Here is a 23,799-nt window from a genome sequence, read left to right as displayed (position 1 = left end):
CAACTACATATGTGCGCAGTATAGGGGCCTACAACTACATATGTGAGCAGTATAGGGGCCTACAACTATATCTGTGAGCAGTATAGAGGCCTAGAGCTATATATGTGAGCAGTATAGGGGCCTACAACTATATATGGGAGCAGTATGGAGGCCTACAAATATATATATATATATGAGCAGTATAGGGGCCTACAGCTATATCTGTGAGCAGTATAGGGGCCTATAATTATATATGTGTATATATGTGAGCAGTATAGGGGCCTACAACTACATATGTGAGCAGAATAGTGGCCTACAACTATATATGTGAGCAGTATAGTGGCCTACAACTATATATGTGAGCAGTATAGTGGCCTACAACTATATATGGGAGCAGTATAGTGGCCTACAACTATATATGGGAGCAGTATAGTGGCCTACAACTATATATGTGAGCAGTATAGTGGCCTACAACTATATATGTGAGCAGTATAGTGGCCTACAACTATATATGTGAGCAGTATAGTGGCCTACAACTATATATGTGAGCAGTTTAGTGGCCTACAACTATATATGTGAGCAGTATAGTGGCCTACAACTATATATATGAGCAGTATAGTGGCCTACAACTATATATGTGAGCAGTATAGTGGCCTACAACTATATATGTGAGCAGTATAGTGGCCTACAACTATATATGTGAGCAGTATAGTGGCCTACAACTATATATGTGAGCAGTATAGTGGCCTACAACTATATATGTGAGCAGTATAGTGGCCTACAACTATATATGGGAGCAGTATAGTGGCCTACAACTATATATGTGAGCAGTATAGTGCCCTACAACTATATATGTGAGCAGTATAGTGGCCTACAACTATATATGTGAGCAGTATAGTGAACTACAACTATATATATGAGCAGTATAGTGGCCTACAACTATATATGTGAGCAGTATAGTGGCCTACAACTATATATGTGAGCAGTATAGTAGCCTACAACTATATATGTGAGCAGTATAGTGGCCTACAACTATATATGTGAGCAGTATAGTGGCCTACAACTATATATGTAATCAGTATAGTGGCCTACAACTATATATGTGATCAGCATAGAGGCCTACAACTATATAAGTGAGCAGTATAGTGGCCTACAACTATATATGTGAGCAGTATAGTGGCCTACAACTACATATGTGAGCAGTATAGGGGCCTACAACTATATATGTGAGCAGTATAGTGGCCTACAACTATATATGGGAGCAGTATAGTGGCCTACAACTATATATGTGAGCAGTATAGTGGCCTACAACTATATATGGGAGCAGTATAGAGGCCTACAACTATATATGTGAGCAGTATAGTGGCCTACAACTATATATGTGAGCAGTATAGTGGCCTACAACTATATATGGGAGCAGTATAGTGGCCTACAACTACATATGTGAGCAGTATAGGGGCCTACAACTATATATGTGAGCAGTATAGTGGCCTACAACTATATATGGGAGCAGTATAGTGGCCTACAACTATATATGGGAGCAGTAAGGGAGCCTACAAATATATATGTGAGTAGTATAGTGGCCTACAACTATATATGTGAGCAATATAGGGGCCTACAACTATATATGTGAGCAGTATAGTGGCCTACAACTATATATGGGAGCAGTATAGTGGCCCACAACTATATATGGGAGCAGTATAGTGGCCTACAACTATATATGTGAGCAGTATAGTGGCATACAACTATATATGTGAGCAGTATAGTGGCCTACAATTATATATGGGAGCAGTATAGTGGCCTACAACTATATATGGGAGCAGTATAGGGGCCTACAACTATATATATATGAGCAGTATAGTGGCCTACAACTATATATGTGAGCAGTATAGTGGCCTACAACTATATATGTGAGCAGTATAGTGGCCTACAACTATATATGGGAGCAGCATAGTGGCCTACAACTATATATGGGAGCAGTATAGTGGCCTACAACTATATATGGGAGCAGTATAGTGGCCTACAACTATATATGTGAGCAGTATAGTGGCCTACAACTATATATGTGAGCAGTATAGTGGCCTACAACTATATATGGGAGCATTATAGTGGCCTACAACTATATATGGGAGCAGTATAGTAGCCTACAACTATATATGGGAGCAGTATAGTGGCCTACAACTATATATGGGAGCAGTATAGTGGCCTACAACTATATATGGGAGCAGTATAGTGGCCTACAATTATATATGGGAGCAGTATAGTGGCCTACAACTATATATGTGAGCAGTATAGTGGCCTACAACTATATATGTGAGCAGTATAGTGGCCTACAACTATATATGGGAGCAGTATAGTGGCCTACAACTACATATGTGAGCAGTATAGTGGCCTACAACTATATATGGGAGCAGTATAGTGGCCTACAACTATATATGGGAGCAGTATAGTGGCCTACAACTATATATGGGAGCAGTATAGTGGCCTACAACTATATATGGGAGCAGTATAGTGGCCTACAACTATATATGGGAGCAGTATAGTGGCCTACAACTATATATGTGAGCAGTATAGTGGCCTACAACTATATATGGGAGCAGTATAGTGGCCTACAACTATATATGGGAGCAGTATAGTGGCCTACAACTATATATGTGAGCAGTATAGTGGCCTACAACTATATATGTGAGCAGTATAGTGGCCTACAACTATATATGGGAGCAGTATAGTGGCCTACAACTATATATGGGAGCAGTATGGGAGCCTACAAATATATATGTGAGCAGTATGGGAGCCTACAAATATATTTGTTAGCAGTATAGTGGCCTACAACTATATATGGGAGCAGTATGGGAGCCTACAAATATATATGTGAGTAGTATAGTGGCCTACAACTATATATGGGAGCAGTATGGGAGCCTACAAATATATATGTGAGTAGTATAGTGGCCTACAAATATATTTAGGAGCAGTATGGGGACCTAGTCTGTAAACAAGTTTATAAAAATTCTGGAAAGAAGTATTTTACTTTACTAAGAAATATTTTATTTCATAGCAATGTTCACAATTCTGCAGGAATTAGAGCTGAAATCTCCCAGCCTTCTTTCCTAGAAAACCAGGCATCATTGTGATCTGATGTAAGAAAATGGAACAGCCCTGTGTAGCTCAGCTAAACGGTGTTACTGACTTTTTCCATTAGTCGCTTGCAGAATTAAGAATGCAGCTCTGGAATAATATTTAATGGTAATATGTTGAATGGACAGCTTTAGGGTTGGTCCACACCACATTTTTGCAATACAGTTCCCGTATCAGGTTTTTGAATAAAAAACTAATTCCTCAAAACCGGACTAAACTGTATCAAAAAGTGTCAAAATCCGTATATGGTTGAATACTGATGTCCGGTTGCATCCGTTTTTCAAGAAAAAATTTATTCAACTTTTTATTCCATGAGTAAAGTTTCACTTGTTTGATTGAAATTCCAAGAAAAAAACTGTGACAAAGACAAAAACCAAGTGGTGAAAACCAGATGGAACTGTGGACTTCCATGTTTAAAAAAAAAAGAAAAAAACATATACGTTTCAATACGGTATTTCACCCGGACCAAAAACCTTGGTAGTCTGCAGTTTTGGGTACGGGAAAAAAAAGCAGACAAAACCGTACAGGATGCAAAAACGTACACAACCTGATGCATCTTTTGGCAGATGGTTTTCAATGGAGGGTCAATGCATACGGTTTTCAATAAGGTTCCGTGCGGTTTTCAAATTGAAAACGTATACGGGAACTGTATTGGAAAAATGTGGTGTGAACCCAGCCTTACATCTTTGTTCAACCTTTTTAGGTGGCAAAATATTGTTAAAACATAGCCTCTATAAAAAAGGATTTACTAAAGATCAGTTTATCTAACAATGATTGGAGGCCACATAGGCTATATACATACATAATAGAGCAGTGTTTCTCAACCAGTGTGATTCCAGCTGTTGCAAAACTACAACTCCCAGCATGGCCGGACAGCCTTCGGGAGTTGTAGTTTTGAAACAGCAGAAGGCACAAACTGGTTGGAAATCACTACAGGACAATACAGGACACCGGAATACATATTTCACTGCTAAATGGCTACTGAATATCTTGTTTTACATTCTTCTAGTGCTCAGATTTCCATTTCTCTTTTTCTCTATGGCCATGCAAGCAATGAAAAAACCTCTTAGTAGCATTTATGACTAGTCAGTAGACATTTCTGGAGCTGTTCTGGTCATTATGTCAGTAGATCTGTCCTGATTATAATCTTCACGTCTCGCTATTCCTTCTATTCAGGTTGCTCCCATCTCCGCTTGCAGTCTTTAGCCTGCTATGCGTCTACCTGCTTGCTATCATTCCGTCACTTTATTATGATTACTGACTGCAGCTATTAATAAATAGTCACAAATTATCTGCTTCCTCCTGTGGTCTCAGTATGGTTGATAGTATAAAGGGCCTTTAAAGGGATACTTCACTGCCCCAGCGTCCAGAACGTTTTGTAACGAACGCTGGGTGCGGTCTGTGGGGGTCGTGACATCATGGCCACGCACTGAGGGGGCATTGCGTGACATCACGAGGGGCGTGGACGCGACATCACGACCCCCGCAACCCACACCCAGCGTTCGGAACAAAATGTTCTGGATGCTGGGGCAGTGGAGTACCCCTTTAAAGGCATACTCCGGGGAACTAAAACCATAGCCCATCTTTTCCCTCTCATCAACCTATTTAATTGTCTAAATATAATTCATTAGCTATATAAAGCAGTTTCTCCTCTTTGAAGTGAGGGAATTACATCATCCAGCCATCCACTCTGTCCAAATGCCTCTCTGAAAGCAGCCACCACCCTGCTGAGAGATACAGACCAGGTGGTTTCTGCCCTAAACTGATGAGTCATGCTCTCTTTAGTGATGAGAACTAGGAGGTATGTGCCACCATAGCCAATCTGACACTGAAACTCTCTCTGCTGCTCAGAGCAGGAGGGTGGGGGCTACTATTAGAGAGGGAGTTGGAAGAGCAGAGCTGCAATTATTGTCGGGAGATGTAGGCAACGGAAGGGAAGGATGGCAAAGAAAATAAATCAGCCAGAGAAGACAACAGGGGCCACAGGAGCCATGCATATCCGGCAGAATGGTTTACAAGGAACATATCCAGGTAGTGTGATGTCTTTTTTTTTTTTCTTTTCTTTTTTTTATATGCATGCTTCCCTGGAGTACTCCTTTAAGACAGGGTGATGATAAGACAAATGATTGTATGAATGTTCATTGTATAAAGTGCAACCAAGGTCCAGCTCACCTTCTTCCCGGTGGTTGTGCATGGATCTGCAGCAGAATACACAATGAAGAGAAAATGATCCAGCACTTCCAAAGCAAAAGTTTAGCTTTGGAAGTTCCGAAGACACTCTTCAAGTGCATGCACACTGCTCATCACTGATGAAAAGCATGCATGCTCTAGAAACACGTCTGATAACCTTGGTGTGTTGACTCTGGTGTGACGTATCACTTGTTAGCACAATAAAGCTGATCTTATGCTTTGTTATGAACGTTCATACCTGATCACTGACCTGGGTAACATGGCCAGTGATGAGACGACAAATAATAAAACGCTTTTTTGTTGGTGATCTCATTTTTCATGCCGGCATAAAATTGTTTGTTGGCAGTACGTCCCATGATGGGAACAAGGAATATGCTGCGTACTGATGATAATATAAAGTGGTAAACCCCCTTATGTTTATTGGACTGAAAATGAATGTAAACAATCACCGATCGACATGCTATATCATTGTATCGATCAGCGCTTGTTACAGCAGTAAATATATTATTCAGACTTTTTAGTTCCCTTCCTGCATGTCTTCAACTCCTGCAATGCTAAAATGTGATACACTACTCAAAAGAGTTAACCTAAACCGAACGATAGAACAGATTTAATATTGCAAATTTTGGTGGAATTTGTATTAAAAAAAAAAGTAACTTGGGCCACATTTACTTTAAATCTGTGTGCGTCTTTAAAGGGGATGGAAGACAGCTTATGTGGGAATTGTGTACACCAAAACTTGTGGCAAAATTGTGGCATAACAACAAAAAAAAGCTTATTTCAATAGTTATTCAAAGACTGGTGCCAACTGCTAACTCTATTGAACTCTCTTTACTACATTTAATTTAGCAAGTGCCAGGATGGACATGGATGTACTTTTTGGATGTGCTTTCCCTTCTCAGCCAGGTCACATCAACAATGCAGAGTAATCTCTGGTATGGTGAGCAGGCTGCCTCTGGAACTGCAGTGTCTTATCTGCTTGTCAAAGGAGCTGCTGAGCAAGAGTAATACAAGCCTCCTCTGACAAGCAGAGATAAAACAATTTATTTAACCCCTTAAAGGGGTTCTCCAGTGCTTACACATCTTATCCCCTATCCAAAGGATAAGGGATAAGATGCCTGATCGCGGGAGTCCCACCGCTGGGGACCCCCGGGATCTTGCACGCGGCACCCCGTTTGTAATCAGTCCCCGGTGGTCGTCCGTAATCAGACCGGGAGCGACCACGCTCCGGGGACTGATTACAAACGGGGTGCCCAGCGGCGGGACTCCCGCGATCAGGCATCTTATCCCCTATCCTTTGGATAGGAGATAAGATGTGTAAGCACCGGAGAACCCCTTTAAGGAAGCAGGGTTTTGCCGTTTTTGCATTTTCATTTTTTCCTCATCACCTTCTAAAATTCATAACGTTTTTAATTTCGCACCTAAAATTCCATATTATGGCTTATTTTTTGAGTCACCAATTCTACTTTGCAGTGACTTTAGTCATTTTGCCGAAACGGGAAAAAAAATCATTGTGGACAAAATTTAAGAAAAAATGCCATTTTGTAATATTTGGGGGCTTCCGTTTCTAAGCAGTGCATTTTTCGGTAAAAAATGACACCTTATCTTTATTCTCTAGGTCTATATGGTTAAAATGATACCCTACTTATATAGGTTTGATTTTGTATTACTTCTGGAAAAAAATCATAGCTACATGCAGGAAAATTTATATATTTAAAATTGACCTATTCTGACCCCTATAACTTTTTTTATTTTTCCATGTATGGGCCCCCGTGAGTGCTCATTTTTTGTGCTGTGATCTGAAGTTTTTGTCGGTACCATTTTTGTTTTGATTGGACTTTTTAATCGCCTTTTATTCATTTTTTTGTGCTATAAAAAAGTGACCAAAAATACGCTATTTTTGGACTTTGGAATTATTTTGCATGTACGCCATTGACCGTGCAGTTTAATTTATTTTTAATTACACTTTTTTTTTTTAAATGGAAAAAGGGGGGTGATTATTTTTTATTAGAGAAAGGGGTTAATTCATCATTGGTAACTTTTTTTCCCCAACTTTTTCTTGCTGTTATAGCCCCTTTAGTGGCTATAATATGCATTACATTGATTCCTAACACTGATCATCAGCATAGAACTATATTCTTCCCTTCTCTTGCCTAGATCTCTGGCGTGTCCTAGCTGATGGTCCCGATCAGCCCGACTGAGCGGCCAGGATGCTATTTTTTCAACTTTAGACGCGACAATCAACGATTAGTGCAGCACGCTATTAGCCCAGGGTCCCGGCTTTCATCAGCCGCCGGGACCTACCCGCTATGACGCGGGGTCACGCCGTGACCCTGCATTATATACCGGGATCGGGTGCAGAGCTTGCAGGTATGCCCTGCGTCCTTAAGAGGATAAAAGACTAGGGAATGGATATAAGTAACAGGATATATTGCTTTTCCTAGAGAGGATTTACAAGTACAGGACTGTACTGAAACTGCTAAGAGAGAAGGACGCAGCGTTAGAAGGTGCGCCACTCATCCTGTTTACATCCTAATAATAGAGCCTATAAGCTGGCTGTATCAGGCAAGGTATAAAAAAGAAATACATCAATTTCCATCTTTCTTTATTACTAGGGCAGCTCAGTGGTTAGCATTGACTTACATTGCTGGGGTCATTTGGTTTTCTTCTGACAAAATTTTTAAAACATATATTAATTTAAATTGTAAGCTCAAATGGCAATGATATTCTTTCTACAGTGCTGTGACACTATATAAATAAATATGTATATATGCCTGTACTTTGCAGATTAACACACTTTGTGGCCTAACCTCTTTAACTTTAAGCAACAAAGGTCATAAGAGTAGAAAGAAATATTAGTTATGATAATTATGCAACATAATAGAAAACTGTAAAACTGTTCCAGAACTTACAAAATGCATCATAAAATCTATTTTTGTCATCACATAAAAAACTGTAGATAGTGTCAGAATACAAGGACAAGAAGATATATATGAAAGTTATCTAGTGGCCATCATCCTGCCAGAACTATGCTGAAATATAGTGAAGACTGCGGTATATACTTTATAGATTTATTATCGGGACAGACAACAACATCAGCACTAGTTCGAATGGTTAAAAATCATTGCACAGCAGGGCTGCATGCCCTTCTCCAATAGTGGTGGTGTTGTTTGCTTATGAATTTATAACAAAACACTGAGGAGCATTCCACTGACTTAGAATGCCATTTATTCTTTGGATCTTGGACTTTTTTAGGGGGATAGATGTATAGTAAAATACCAAAAACTTAGCCTAGATAAAGAGGGCTTTCTATAGGTAGGCCAAGGAAATTTACTTCAGCTTCTGGATAAGATTAAATGTGCACTGTCAGAATCAAAAACTTTTTAATGTTTTGTACATCTTGGTAAAACATTAACCTTTCTCATATACTATTATTTTTATAGAAATCATGGCTTATAAAAAAAAGACCACTAGGGGTCCCCAAACCATCCACAACATAATCCTGTCAGGCTTCAGCATCATCTTTGTCCCAGCTGAAGCACAGGCAGGAACAAAGACCAGGAAGTGAGAGCAGGACTAGCACTTCTCTGTGCTTACTCCTGTCCTATCAGACAGAGAGGAAGGGGTTACAGAGCAGACTGCAGTGATTGGATGAAAAGACCCAACACAGCAGACTCAGGGAGGAAGTAAATGCATGGTGAGTGAGGGCAATCTCAGTGCTTGCCTCAGACATACCCCTTCCTGAGCAGTCTAGATCAGAATGAGTGAACAGCAGAACAGAGGGATTTGTGAGTCAAATACAGAAGTTAGACACATAAAATAGACATGCAAATCATCTGCATGACCTTGTGAGTGACATACATATGCATTATGTTTTTTTTTTTTTTCTATAATACGACAGGTATGCTTAAAGACACTTTATTTCAGGTATGGTTATACCATGATTAGGATGTTAACACTGAAACCCGTCAGCATATTATCTGATTGTATACGGTTGGCCCTTGGAAAGCATTTTTAACATGGAGACATAAAGCTAGCAGTATTTTAATCTTAAAGGGGCACTCCACTGGAAACCATTTTTTTAAAATCAACTGGTGCCTGAAAGTTAAACAGATTTGTAAATTACTTCTATTAAAAATCTTAATCTTTCCAGTACTTATCAGCTCCTTTATGCTCCACAGGAAGTTCTTTTCTTTTTGAATTTCCTTTCTGTCTGACCACAGTGCTCTCTGCTGACACCTCTGTCCATTTCATGAACTGTCCAGAGTAGGAGCAAATCCCCATAGAAAACCTATCCTGCTTTGGACAGTTCCTAAAATGGACAGAGGTGTCAGCAGAGAGCACTCTGTCGTCAGAAAGGAAGTTGAAAAAGAATTGACTTCCTGTGGAGCATATAACAGGTGATAAGTACTGGAAGGATTAAGATTTTTTAATAGAAGTAATTTACAAATCTGTTTAACTTTCTGGCATCAGTTGAGTTAAAAAAAAAAAAAAAAAATGTTTTCCAGTGGAGTACCCCTTTATTTGGGAGCTGAAGTAAATTTCCTTGTTAGTACGATAGCCCGGTGTGGTGACCTCTATGCTCCCAGTCTGCACTTTAGTCCCCTGATTGATTACTCCATTGACAAGTGGCAATGAGCGTTTATTATTTTTTTTCATCTATTACTTGCTATCTATCACTGTCTATTACATAATTCTGTAGCTATTATGTCCATTAAAAGTTAATGCCATCTAGTTTAACAGTGTCTCCTAACCAATGTGCCTCCAGCTGTTTCAAAACTACAATTCCCAGCATGCCTGGACAGCCAAAGGCTGTCCAGGCATGCTGGGAGTTGTAGTTTTTCAAAAACTGGAGGCACAGCCCCAACTCTGCTAAAGTAAGCCCCAACTCAGCCCCAACTCTGCTAAAGTAAGTTTCATGCTGGGTGCGAAACTTCAACAGCCAGGGCTAAGCCAGGGACCCGTACAGGAGATTGCGGGAGGTCCCAGCCATCAGACCCCTTGTGATCAGACACTGATAGCAGATACGGGATAAGTTTTGTTTCAGTAAATAGGGTCCCAGGTAGGCTTCATAGGGCCTACATTAATTTTAATATGACCTTTGATGAGTTGTACGATAATGCAATACATCCTAATAAATTATACAGATAGGCTGTCATGATATAAATGAGATAAATAAGACACACTAAGCATAATATTTAATTTAAAGTAGTGACATGACGCTTTTTCCGCATTCTAGCCAAATCATCTTTACATTTATTATTAATAGGCAGCTATCATAGGAGACAAGAAACATCCACCCATAGGCTTCTCATAAGCACTTTTTACCAGCCTTCATACCTTAATCTGAAGTAAGAAGTGATCATTGGTTTTCCGGTTCAATGCAGCTGCAGTGGTTATTACTCCCTGCTGGTTAATCTGAAAAGTATTATCTTCGTCTCCACTCAGAATGGTAAACGTGAATGGCGGGCCGTTGTGAGACGAATCCTTGTCTGTCACCACCAAGTGCACAACGCTAAAGCCAATGGGCTTATTTTCCTGTAGAGATAGAGTTTTATGAGATTGATACTGTCACAGCTAGATATATCCGACACACGATGGTGGGTATAAAACAAAAGGAAAGGCTTTAGCGTTTTAAAATTTTCTTCTGCCCAGGAAAGCGCCAGCATGTGGAGTGGAACTTCACAGACCCAATGAGACCGTACGGGCAAACATAAAAACTGACAAGGACATAAGAATTACACTCGACACTTTGTATCTTCAACCTGAACTGAAAAGTACTCATAGATAAATGAGCTTGTTACAGCTTCAAGAAGGATAACAGCGGCTTCAAAGCCTAAATAAAGATGACAGAACAGTAAAAATCCATTTTGCTGCTGCTTTCTTATATACATGAAATCCTATATTAATGACACTTCAAGTGCTTGTTAGACACCTCCGCGAAAGACCTATTAGACTCATTTCAGTTTTCCAAGATCACAACTTGTGCGAAGCAAAATTAAAGGAAGAACTTTGCTTAGCCATTGGCATTTTCTGTCTAATAAGAAAGACAAGTATAGACAGCCCAAAGCAAAGCCTCGGGTTTGCAGAAGACTCAAGAATCAGAAAGAAAATAGAAAGAGAATCCTCTAAAGATCTATGTCTCTACTCAAGGAAATACTCTGGAGGGGGGTGGCTCAGGGTCTCATGGGGTGGGCCGCATTTCCATACTGAACATTTGCATACAGTCTAGTCTTATGATAATCGGGGAAGAGTTAACCAAAAAATTGTCTGCTTCTAGATCCCAGGGCAATGAATTAATGGGTATTGTGCAAGTGGATTATTCTAATGTTTACAATAAAAAAAGGTCATAAAAAGTACTGCCTTCCTACAGTACAACAATATAGAAGCGGGAAGATGTAACTTACTCATCACTAAGCATAATGCATCATAATCAGTTCCGATAGAATGATATCTATTGCTTAAACAGTCTATGAAAGATATAACCTTGCTCAAGCCATGTGTGCATACATGTATTCTTCCTTGTGTTCTATCATAGCTCAGCATATTCCACAATTTGTGTCATGAGATGCCAAGCTTATCAAAAAACATGGATTTTGTGATACTCTAGGAGATGTATATATCAGTATTTGCCATATGGGCAGGGCTCACATCCTGCAGAAATACATGGGAATGGAGTTCCTGTACTTTTTTCCACCGTAGGAACAATGTTCCCATTAGCAGGAGTTCTGCAGGACTAGTCCTTGAGTGGAAATATTGTGTGAGTTCCCACACTTTTGTATCCCAGGACTTGACCCCTGCATATGGGTCTATGTGGTTGTATTGTTCATTGCAGCCTATTGAGTGTTTTTTTGTTATGTTGCAATAGGGTATTGAATTTGTACCATGAGAAATGGGAATCCTTAAGTAAATTCAAGGAAAAGTGGACACATCTATCTGAGAAATATATGCACGGTTCTGAAGAAGGCCTTATATTCTATATGACTATTTTTAAACCATTGGCAGCTGCTCTGGACCAATAAAGAAAGGGGCAGGATAGGTTGTTTCCATACTCTTTACTCATGGGCAGTGCTCTTTTCTTCAATATAGCTACACGACTACCAAAGGCTATGCCACTATTCCCCTCTACAGGAAGTCACCTCTACACATAAGCAACAGCCGAATACAAAAGGTATACAGTTTCAGGAACAATTCTATAATCATTGAAAAAAAAATACAAAATAACATAATCTTCAACCTACTTGAATAATAATGCTGTAATTCTCCTTAGAGAACATAGGAGGGTTGTCATTGACGTCAGACACATCAATGTTCACTCTTGTGGTGTTCTTTTTAGGTGGATTTCCATTATCTTCTGCTTGAATAGTTAAAGTGTAACCAGAAATCTGTAAAAATATCAATGAACTTTCATTATGGATGCAAAAGTGTTATAGGAAGACAAAGAAGACTGCATGATACGTGCGAGCAATTAATCAAAGTAAAGGTGGTGCGGTAATGATACTTTAGAGGAAAGAACGTAGGAGAATAAGAACGTGATAAGACTCACCTTCTCTCTATCTAAAAGTTTATTAACTTTAACTTCCCCTCTTACAGGATCAATGATAAAGGTATTCCCCAGATTGCCATCTGTAACTGTGTAGCGGATGTGGCTGTTCAAAGGTCCATCGGCATCGTCTGCAACAACCTAGATAAAAGCACATTCTCATTTGGAGTAGGCTTGGGTAGACAAGTGAACATTTCTGAAATAATTCTTCCTCATGTCCCAGTTTTAACTTATTAGAAGAGCTCCCAGCAGATTTATTTCAATAGATTCTGTGTTACCTTCATAAACTCAACCAACTGAACAGAAAAAGTGCCTGAAGGAACATAATACAATGTAACATCCTGCACTATTGTTCTCGAAAAGGAATGTGATACATTCTCTCCATGAAATCTTGCCAGGTAAACCAGAGGTGGGAATATGAATCCTCGGGCTATAATTATTGCACAGTAGTCATAACCATTTTCACAGTGCAAGAAGAATGTGTTGAGATACAGTTTCTCACCCCCACCCTACAATATTTGTCCATGGAACTAGCAATAACGGTTTATGGATATCACTTTTCACTCTGCATTATTGTTTTAAATTACCATAATGATATGTGTGCTCCTTTCTTCAACCATAAACCACAACACATCTTCCTACGTTACCACCAACATGAAGGTGTGCAACTACCACCGGCTCTAGATTAGCAAAAGCCATTGAGGTAGGTATTATAGATAGGTAGTCATGTTGATGTTTTCATAAAATATCTTTCATTATATACACATTTTGATGGACTTTTTGACATGTGGAAATGTGGATTGAGTTTAAAGGAAATCTGTCAGTAGTATCACGCAGACTAAACCTGTCACACAGGCTTGTAGTGCGGGTGATGCTGATTAAAACGGTACTCACATTGTCCAGATTTGCCCAGGTGTTCCGCCGCAAATTTCATTTTTCTATTTATGCTAATGAGGGCCTTGGGGCATGGGTGGCGCTCAGATCAGAGCTTGGGGCACGCTGACGTCATCTTCGCAGGGCTCCGCCCATGCCCCAAGGCCCTCAATAGCATGAATAGAAAAACGCGATTTGCTGCAGAACGGCTGGGCGAATCTGGACAATGTGAGTACCGTTTTAATCAGCATCACCCGCACTACAAGCCTGTGTGACAGGTTTAGTGCGGGTGATACTACTGACAGATTTCCTTTAACTTTATCTAACTGGCATTTAACGTGAAATGCTGACATACAGTTTGACATTGGTAGATGTCATAGGTGTTTTCATCAATAAGAAAGCAGGGGATGTGAATAAATGAGGCGCCATATAATAATGAGATACTGGCTAATAATTAGAAAATGACAACAATGACATAGACATGGAATTAAGAGTGGGCTTCACTGCATTGTAGGGGAAGTAGTTTTTTTCCATGACATATATGGCTCTAATAAATCATGACAGTTCTCTTTAAATGCCATTAACAGACCTGTCACCCCTGTCATTTCACCTGTCACCTGAAAGTCATGCCTTTAATATCTTGTTAATATTCATAAACCTTGAAGTGTTACATTGTTAATGTGTTGAAATAAAAATAAAATGTGTAACCATGATCGAAAATATGATCTTTATATAAAACTCTATCTTCTTTTTCTTTCTTTCTTTCTTTCTTTCTTTCTTTCTTTCTTTCTTTCCTTCTACTATCTATATCTCTATCTATCTATCTCATATCTATCTATCTATCTATCTATTATCTATCTCATATCTATCTATCTTATATCTATCTAATTTAAGACTTTTTCATTAATGTATCTTCCCTGTATGCCACCTGACCCTGAAATGCAGCATAAAATTGAATTACCAAGTTTTCCATTGATCTATTTCAGTATGAATCCACATTAGAATGGGAATATCAAATGATCTGAGTAACTTCAAATGAGATATGGTCATCTGTGCTTAACGAGCCAGGAATAGGAATTTATAAATTGCCAGCCTTGTGGGGTCGAGAGTATAAAGAGAATGGCAAGATCAAGGTAAAAACATCCATTGAAAGGCAACCCTTTGCACATAAACAACTTCTCCAGGGGTCAGAGGAATCTCTTCGATGTACAGGCATGGTACAATGAAGGAATGTAAATACATACTATATACAATGCTGGTGCTTTAACTAACGTCTGAATGGACAGCTGGTTCCTTTGTCAATTGCTGCAGTTCTAAATTCCAAGGGAGGTCCAACATGGTACTAGATGGGTATCTCTAAATACTATATTCAGTCTGGGTATGCACCAAATCTAGTAGAGACATCCATATAGTAAAGCATTGGACGTTCTATGTCCGTCCTTCGTTGTTTCAGCAATGCATTGTGATTCCATTAGTTGTTAAAATCAAAATAATCAAAAATATTGGTCCAAACCCCACCAGGTTTACAGTTTTTGAAATATTGGTCCTGGCTAGTTTAGCACTAGTGTTGGGCACGAATATTTACATTTTGAATTTTTATCGCGAATATCGCAAATTCGTGAATATGTGAATATTCGCATGGCGAATATTTGCATATGTGAATATTCGCATATTCCTTCTTTTCACCTGTGGGCCAATTAGAATGATGAAAATACACTTGTCAGAGGTTATCATCAACATCCTTAGCAACCAATAGTAAAGTTGCCCACCCCCTCACTGTTTTCTCCCTCGAATGTGCGAGTATGCGAATATTCGAGTATAACGAATACACAAAATTTGCGAATATAGGACGAATATTCATCTATATATTTGCGAAATATCGCGAATTCGAATATGGGCAATGCCGCTCATCACTATTTCGCACCAATGACCAGGCCTCATTTCAAATCACTTACATCAATGGTTACTAGAGTTGAGTAGACTGAGCTTGCCAAACTTTTGGAAAGTGTTTGGTTCATGGCGAACATTTCCAGGTTTGTGCGAGCCAAACCTGGCAATATTTGAACGTTTTGTGAGCCACGAAGTCTTCGAAGTTTGGATTGAATCTGGGTTGGGGGGGGCTCAGCTTGCTCAACTCCAGTTATTTCCTTTCTGATGTAGACACTCCCTGGAACTGATCCACAAAAATAATGTTCAGTTGATTTTATACTGCACTCTAAGGTCACAGGCTTAGTTTCCATACATTACCTACAAAGAATAGGTGTTTCTAAAAAGTGACCATTCAGTATATATAAATATTTTACTACCTTTATTATTACAGTTTTAATAAGAACAATGTCTACAGATATATTCTTCTTTCCAATTATAATTAAATACCTGAAATGTAATTAAAGTAATTTGTTGTTTTATCCTGCCAAATGCTAGAAATAGATCTATGGAAATTTTCTACAAATGTAGCTTTATTTTCTTATTATTTTCAGGTTTGATTGTGTTCGAGTAGAATAATTGCAGTACCTTTATTCAAAGACAGTAAAATAAGGGATTCATCGTGTTCACTAACTAAGCCTAATCTTGAGGCAGTATTGACAGTATAACTAAGAAAACTTTCTAAAGTTACATTGTTCCACAAGTAATTATTCCAAGAAATGCTAGGAATTGAATTACCGTCAAGACAGGCTGCCCGGATACCGCATCTTCACCAATCACAGCAGTGTATGAGCTCTGGCTGAAAACTGGTGAGTTGTCATTGATATCTGTAATGTTAATGCTGATAGTGGCAACATCACTAAGAGGAGGTGTACCGCCATCTGTGGCCTCTACTGTCAAATAATACTCTGCTGAGGTTTCATGGTCCAGGCTTTCAATTACAAAGAGGATACCTAGTAAGAAAACAAGGAGGAAAATAAGGTTTATATGGAATGGGAATGTGAATACTATGGGTTCATTGGAAATCAAGAACATTTACTGGTTGGATCCAAAGGCACTTTTAGTATTGGTTCAACCAGATTCCAACCAGACACAATGAACACTTTTTAAAATTGCTAATAGATACAAAATAGCTAAAAGATATTTACAAATCTCCTTATGAAATATTAAGTCCCTTTTTCCAATAAATCATTTGATAACACGGGTTATCATCCCAGTCAAAAGACTGTGCCAAAAAACATTTGTACAGATTTTAGTCTAAGGGCTCACAACTAATAATCTAAGGGCTCACAAATTCTCACATTTTTAAACAAAAAAAAAAACAAAAAGTTTTCAAAAACAAGCTCCATTACTAAAGTAAAAAATAACAAGAAATTTGAAATATTTTTTTTTATCAAATTCAAATATTTGTAACATGAAATGTCCAGCCATTGTGTATAAATAATTATGTGAAGAACTGAGAACAGAAAGGTAGACAAACTAATACCTGTCAGAAAAACAGCATTTCCCATTAAATGCCATAGCACTCACTACTAAGACTTCATAACACATTTTCTTCCGAAGGAAAAAAGCCTGGCATTTTAAAAGACTTCTGTGATTACAGCCTTTATCACAGCTCATAAATTCAATGCCTGCAGTCTTTTTATGCTTTGTGATAACACACGTACAGATTTCTAAGAAACTCATACAAGCAAGAGGTGAATAATTAAGGCAGGAGGATACAAAGACACTTGTGATGTGTTAGACCATGCAACGCAAGCTAAGCCAAACAAGAGGTTACACAATGACCATTTAAGTATACTTTTCGAATTGTCATATTGGGTATGTGTAACAAAAAAATAGAAGAAAACACAAGACTAATACACTGTACCCATGGTCAACCAGAAGGCCAATCTAGTGACCATATACAAAGAGAAGTCCAAGGCCATGGCACAAAAATGGAACACTCCAATTGCATAAAAGCGCCGTTGTTTAATGCATGTCTGATAAAAGCTAATATCTAGCCGAAACGTTGCATTTAGGTATGTGTTGTTAGCATAGGGATAAGGTTACCTGTAACTTGATTTATACTGAATTTTCCATGTTCATTGCCACTGACAATCTGATATGAAATTTCTGCATTAGCTTCAATATCTCTGCTTGTGGCATACACCTGGAGAACTTCTGTGCCAACTTCAACATCTTCTGGTAGAGTTGCTGTATATTCTCGGTGTTCAAAGATGGGAGGATTGTCATTTATGTCTAGGACTGAGACCACAACACTGGCAACAGAAGAAAGCTTTCTAGGTAAGCCTTGGTCAGTCGCTCTAACAGTCAGAGTGTAAGTTGCTTGAGTCTCCCGATCGAGAGGTTTTTCCAGACTAATAATTCCAGATGTTTCATCTATGGAGAATTGACCTTCTGCTGAGTTGACTAAAGAATATTGTACTTTCTGATTAAGTCCTGAAATGTTAGGTGAAAAAAAGATAAACGTAAATAAAAAAAAATTAAAAATTAAAATATTAATATGTTAACTGGAGAATGTTGCCCATTATCTTGGGTTCATATGACGTAGGTTATGCTTAACCATTAATTCATGTATTAACTAACTGAGGTATTTTAGCCCCCTTCTTTAGGATACCCTTCACGGCCCCCCAGGCACACCCCAGGCGTAATTATTCATGCAAGTGGTACTCTACTCACTGTACTTGTAACCCGACCACAAGTGGAGGTTAGCTGAAACAGTTAACCTAATTTTTGGGAGGAGTCTGGTCTTTATATACCCACCTGATCCACACAGGTGCTGTCGGCAGCATGCATGATGTCCCCACCCTCCCTCCCCTTTTTTTCTCCAGTCACTCTCAGGGTATCCCCCTTCTTTAGGATACCCTTCACGGCCACCCAGGCACACCCCAGGCCTAATTATTCATGCAAGTGGTACTCTACTCACGGTACATGTAACCCGATCACATATATATATATATATATATATATATATATATATATATATATATACATACACAGTGAAACAATATAATATTACAGTGACTTGGCAGAATATTTTATATGGTGTCTATTTGAAATTTAAGAGATGAATTGATGAAGCACTTTTACTTTTGCATGAGACAATGTTGATGGTGTTGAACCATATATGATTCATGTGTAGTTTCATCTGCTCAGCAGAAATGTCTCTACACCAACTACATATGCAAAGCTTTTTTGTATTATATTTCTCATATGGAAACTGCAAAAAAAAAAGTTTTACAAATAAGTGACTTTCTAGAACTATTGCTCATATCTAGAAAACAGAGAAAGTGATGAGAACATCTGCAGAAATGTGTAGAGGCCTCTATGTTTCTAAAAATCTTAGAAAACCCCTTAGGGTTATGGCTTGGTAACATTCCTGAGCTATAACCAGATCAAGGAAGAAAGTCTGTAGCACTCACCCGGTGAGTTAAAGGGGTACTCCGCTGCTCAGTGTTTGGAACAAACTGTTCCAAAATCTGGAGCTGGTGCCGGGAGCTCGTGACGTCATAGCCCCACTCCCTCGTGATGACATGCCCCTTCCCCTCAATGCAAGTCTATGGGAGGGGGCGTTGCGGCTGTCACGTCCCCTCCCATAGACTTGCATTGAGGATGCGGGGCATGACATCATGAGGGGGCAGGGCTATGACGTCATGAGCACCCAGCACTGGTTCCAGCGTTCGGAACAGTTTGTTCCAAACGCTGAGCAGCGGAGTACCCCTTTAAAACATCTTGCTTTGTTCTGTAACATTAAAGGAAATGCAATAGAAAAAAAAACCTAAATAGAGCTACGATCGTTTCATGCTACATGTGATTCATCTGTAGCATGAAATAAAAAAGCCGAGATCAAGCACATGAAATAATCATTACTTTGTTGAACATTTGTTGAACATTTTCACTGTATATCCATTTATATCACAGTAAACCAGACATTTTTATATTGCTATATGCTATGCAAGCTGTGTATACTTTAACTGAGCACATTAATTGTGATGAGTAAGGAAAAGACACTTAAAGGGGTCCTGGACATCTTATCCTCTATCCAAAGGATAGGGGATGGATAGGGGATAAGATGTCTGATCGTGGGGGTCCCGCAGCTGAGGACCTCTGTTTTCTCCCTGCTTCCCCCTGCATTAGTTTAGAGCGCCGGGTGCAGCGACGGAGGCTCGTAATTTAATGGGCATGCCCCACTCGTGACATCACGGCCACGCCCCTTCAATGCAAGTCTTTGGGCCACGTCCCCTCCCATAGATTTGCATTGAGGGGACATGGCCATGACATCACGGGCCTCCTCCCCGCATCACCAGTAATCTGGCATGGAGCGAAGTTCGTTCCGTACACCGGTTGTCTGGGGTGCTGCAGCTGAGATTGCGGGTGTCCCCACCAGTGGGACCCCCAGCAATCAGACATATTGTCCCCTATCCTTTGAATAGGGGATAAGATGTCTAGGGGCGGAGTACCCCTATAAGTGAATGCCAGTACTCAAGACGTTTAAGCTTTTGTAATATTTGTGAGACTATCAGCAGACTTAGCACCAGCCCGAATATGTTCAAGCAACCGAATACATGGGCAGATTAAGGCTAGGATCCAAACCTGTTTTCCCTTTCTTTAATGTTATTTTACCACAGCAAAGATTGAATAACTTAATACCTGCATCAGCATCAATTGCCTGCACTCTGGTGACTGGGGTCTTGGGTTCGGTATTCTCAAACACAGTGACTGTGTAAGGATCAGCAGAGAACTCAGGAGCATTGTCATTCACATCTTCTAATATCAGTTCCACGTTGATTTCACAGAAATGACCACCTCCATCTGTTGCTTTTACTGAGAGGTGGTAGATTTCCTGGATCTCTCGGTCAAGAAGTGATGAGGTCTTTAATTCGCCTATGGAAAAAAACAAACCAAAAAAAAAAAAACATAAAACCGTTATCATGATAATTTTATAAATTGAGAAATAAAGGACATTCTGAAAGAAAAAAATAAGCACGTTGGCGCAAAGCATCATGGTCCACCTTGACTTTAATCTGTGCAATGATACATGATATTAGTAAAAAGCTATTACAAGCAAAATACAGCGCATTCCCTTGAAAGTGTTAACTGTAGCTTTGTAAATCCACATGGAAGTGCGGGTGAGTTAGGCTAACCTCTATACATATGCATGCCTGCACTGTCGCTAATCAATGTATTACAGCCCATGCAGACTCTCCTTAAATAATCATCTTATTAGCAGGTACTTTATACCGAGCGCCTTCATTTTAACAAGTCAGAAAAGTCTGCAGAAAAAATGATTCAGTGAAGTACTGGAGAACATTAAAAGTTTTAATGTGTCAAGATATTTCAATACATACTGCTAGAGATGGAACTAAATACTATCAAGAGTGCCAGCAGTGAATTATTCATTCTAACATTTTATTATTTTTCTTATTCCTACACAACACTGACTACATACAAAGTATCTCCGCCAAGGAGGACTTATCATTTTTGTAGTTCGGAGAAAGGTCATTTGCCCAGAGCTGTCAGCTTCCAGTTGGTCCTGAACAAAGTTAAAACATTTTTCCATAGCTGCTTATCAGTTCAATAGGATTATTACTGTGTTGGGAAATCTCTGATCATTTTATGTTTGGGAATAAGGTAGGGAAATTACAGTTATAAGCTCTGGGAGAATATTATTAAACTTGCAAATGTCTACATTACTAAAAAAAAAAACACGAAAAAATACACTGCAATCTGTACTGTACGACTTAAAGAGTTCATTCAGTCTATTCGGGTCCTAAATCTCCTTCAAGAATAATTCAAGCCAAAATGGATGATCACTACCGATCAAGATGAAAATAAGAAGATAATGGGAACACAACCATGTTCTATGGAAGCAGACTTCAGTGGATCCATTTACACAGAACGGGAAAAGTGGTTGGATCTTCGGATATGTGTATCAGTAAGAACTATGAACACTAAAGGACTTGTCAAGGATTTGAAAAAAACATTTCGGCTTTGCATCCTAACACAATGCCACCTTAACTACAGGTAATGTGGAGTTAGCGCTATTAAAGTGAATTGAGCTAAGTCACAATACCACACATGACCCATGGTGCAGTGTTTAAAAGAAATAAACTATATTTTTCAATAAAACTTAATAAATCTGGCTCACCACATGGCCAGTTCTTTGCAAACCACGACCCCCATCTCTGCCACACAGCCTGCCATCCCTGCATTCCAACATTTTTATGCCGCTACACAATAGACAAACCAGCAGCTGGATGACAGCTCTATTCCAACCTTTATGTAGTTGTGATTTAAAGCAAGCATTAACATAACTCTTAATCATTGTATAACACACATGAAATGCATGGTTATTTGTTAAGTGATTGTTACCCTACTGTACTATTTGCCTTTAAAGAGTTCCTGTCACCAAACTGAACTTTGAATATCTTGTTCCTCATGTAATTATAAGACACTTTGCTATTTATTTGCTGTTAAAATTCTCAACCCTTAAATGTTTTTAATGTGATTGAAAAAACAGCCACTAGGTGGCTCTGTTCTGTTCCCTGCACAAGGCAAAGAGTTAGTTTGGTCTCCTCCCGGACTGGCAGGAGACCAAACTCAGGATGTGCATGCGGGGCATGGCGAGGCACAGCTCTCGCAGGTTTCAGTGATGTTGCACCTTCTGGGGACACCCACTTTCTCCTCCCACAATGTGAGCAAGGAGAAAGGTATAATGCAGAGATTTTTAAAGCTCAACAAAAAATAATAATCAAGGGCAGGAGGGGTGTTAGGATTAGTTAGGGAATATAATCTAAGTTAGTTTAGAAAATATGGTTTGATGACAGGTACTCTTTAATGACACTTAAATAACTGTCTGTCGCCATGCAACCCAGCAGCCAGCATATTCTTTTCAGCATATCCTTCCATTCCAGTATGCCATAGTGATATAAATCCCCTTCACTTCCATTGAGCAGAGCAGAGCAGTGCAGGGCCCCCAATGTCGACATGGTGTACAATAAAGAAGCCCATACACATTAGATAAGTATTTTGGTTAAACCCACTGATTTCAGTGGGACTAGTCAACCATATGAGTATGGAGACCTTGTGACTCTCCCTCAATGGCAAATAACAGTGGACATAAGGATCAAGCATATTGCATTTCAGTTACCTAGTCCTTTAGTTTTTGGGAAGATTAGCCACCACCAGGGGAGTCTGGCAATAGTTTTCTCCCCTTTCCCCATTGAGGACACATGCAGAATTGGCTGAGCCAAACATGTGTTTGGGGGAATAAGGCAGAATAAGCAATCAACGCAAAGTTATTAACTGACCCCTTATGTTTATGACCCGAGAATGCTGGAAGGTGAAACTGACGGTTGACATTAAAGGGATACTCTGGTGGAATTTTTAATTTTTTTCATATTAACTGGCTCCAGAAAGTTAAACAGATTTGTAACTTACTTCTATTAAAAAAATCTTAACCCTTCTAATACTTATCAGCTGTTGTATGCTCCAGAGGAAGTTGAGACTAATCTGTATGACCACTGCTGACACCTCTGTCCATGTCAGGAACTGTCCAGAGTAGGAGCAAATCCCCATAGCAAACCTCTCCTGTTCTGGACAGTTCCTAACATGGACAGAGGTGCCAGCAAAGAGCATTGTGGTCAGACAGAAAAGAACAACTTAACTTCCTCTGGAGTATACAGCAGCTGAAAAATACTGGAAGGATTAAGATTTTTACATACCGTAGAAGTAATTAACAAATCTGTTTAACTTTCTGGCACCATAAAAATGTACATATTTCAGCTTAAAAGTCAACCAATCGAATGTACCAGTTCTATTACACAGATATAGCTAGCCTTATCTTAAACCATGTACAGTTCAATTTAATATAATAACACATTAATAACACTTTACACAAACCTAAGATTAAAATTATTTCTTCACTACTGGCCTCATCTTGTCTCAGAATATCCAGACACAACACTGCTATATGTCTTATTCTGCCTTAGCAGCCTATGGCTTTTAGGATCAGTAAACATTGCCTTTTATATTTTTTAAGATGTTTTACACAAGTCTATTTAGTTCTGCAATTAATAGAATTAAGTAACTATTCCTGCAGCAGGAAATGATGTCTGGCCTCTCCTTGAGAAGAATTAGCAGTAATGATG

The 23,799-nt window shown here is 39.2% G+C and overlaps 1 protein-coding gene across 9 annotated transcripts in view; it reads right to left on the bottom strand.

The window, feature by feature from the left end:
* FAT1 (FAT atypical cadherin 1) overlaps positions 1-23,799 on the bottom strand; it is a 251,511-nt gene that overhangs the window by 34,993 nt on the left and 192,719 nt on the right. For all 9 annotated transcript variants that reach the window (XR_008889074.1, XR_008889073.1, XM_056559286.1 and 6 more), the window contains 6 exons: positions 20,300-20,533; positions 17,699-18,088; positions 16,385-16,599; positions 12,851-12,988; positions 12,546-12,689; positions 10,645-10,842 (listed from right to left, as the gene is read on the bottom strand). Coding sequence is in view for 7 of the 9 variants with exons in the window: in XM_056559286.1 (XP_056415261.1) it covers positions 10,645-10,842; positions 12,546-12,689; positions 12,851-12,988; positions 16,385-16,599; positions 17,699-18,088; positions 20,300-20,533 (1,319 nt within the window). In the remaining 2 variants the exon portion in view is untranslated. The remainder of the gene's footprint in view (positions 1-10,644; positions 10,843-12,545; positions 12,690-12,850; positions 12,989-16,384; positions 16,600-17,698; positions 18,089-20,299; positions 20,534-23,799) is intronic.

The sequence above is a fragment of the Hyla sarda genome, chromosome 1 (genome assembly GCF_029499605.1).
Source record: "Hyla sarda isolate aHylSar1 chromosome 1, aHylSar1.hap1, whole genome shotgun sequence".
NCBI classification, from domain to species: Eukaryota; Metazoa; Chordata; class Amphibia; order Anura; family Hylidae; genus Hyla; species Hyla sarda.
Note: the sequence above shows the minus strand (reverse complement) of the source record. Positions and strands in the feature narration are given on the sequence as shown.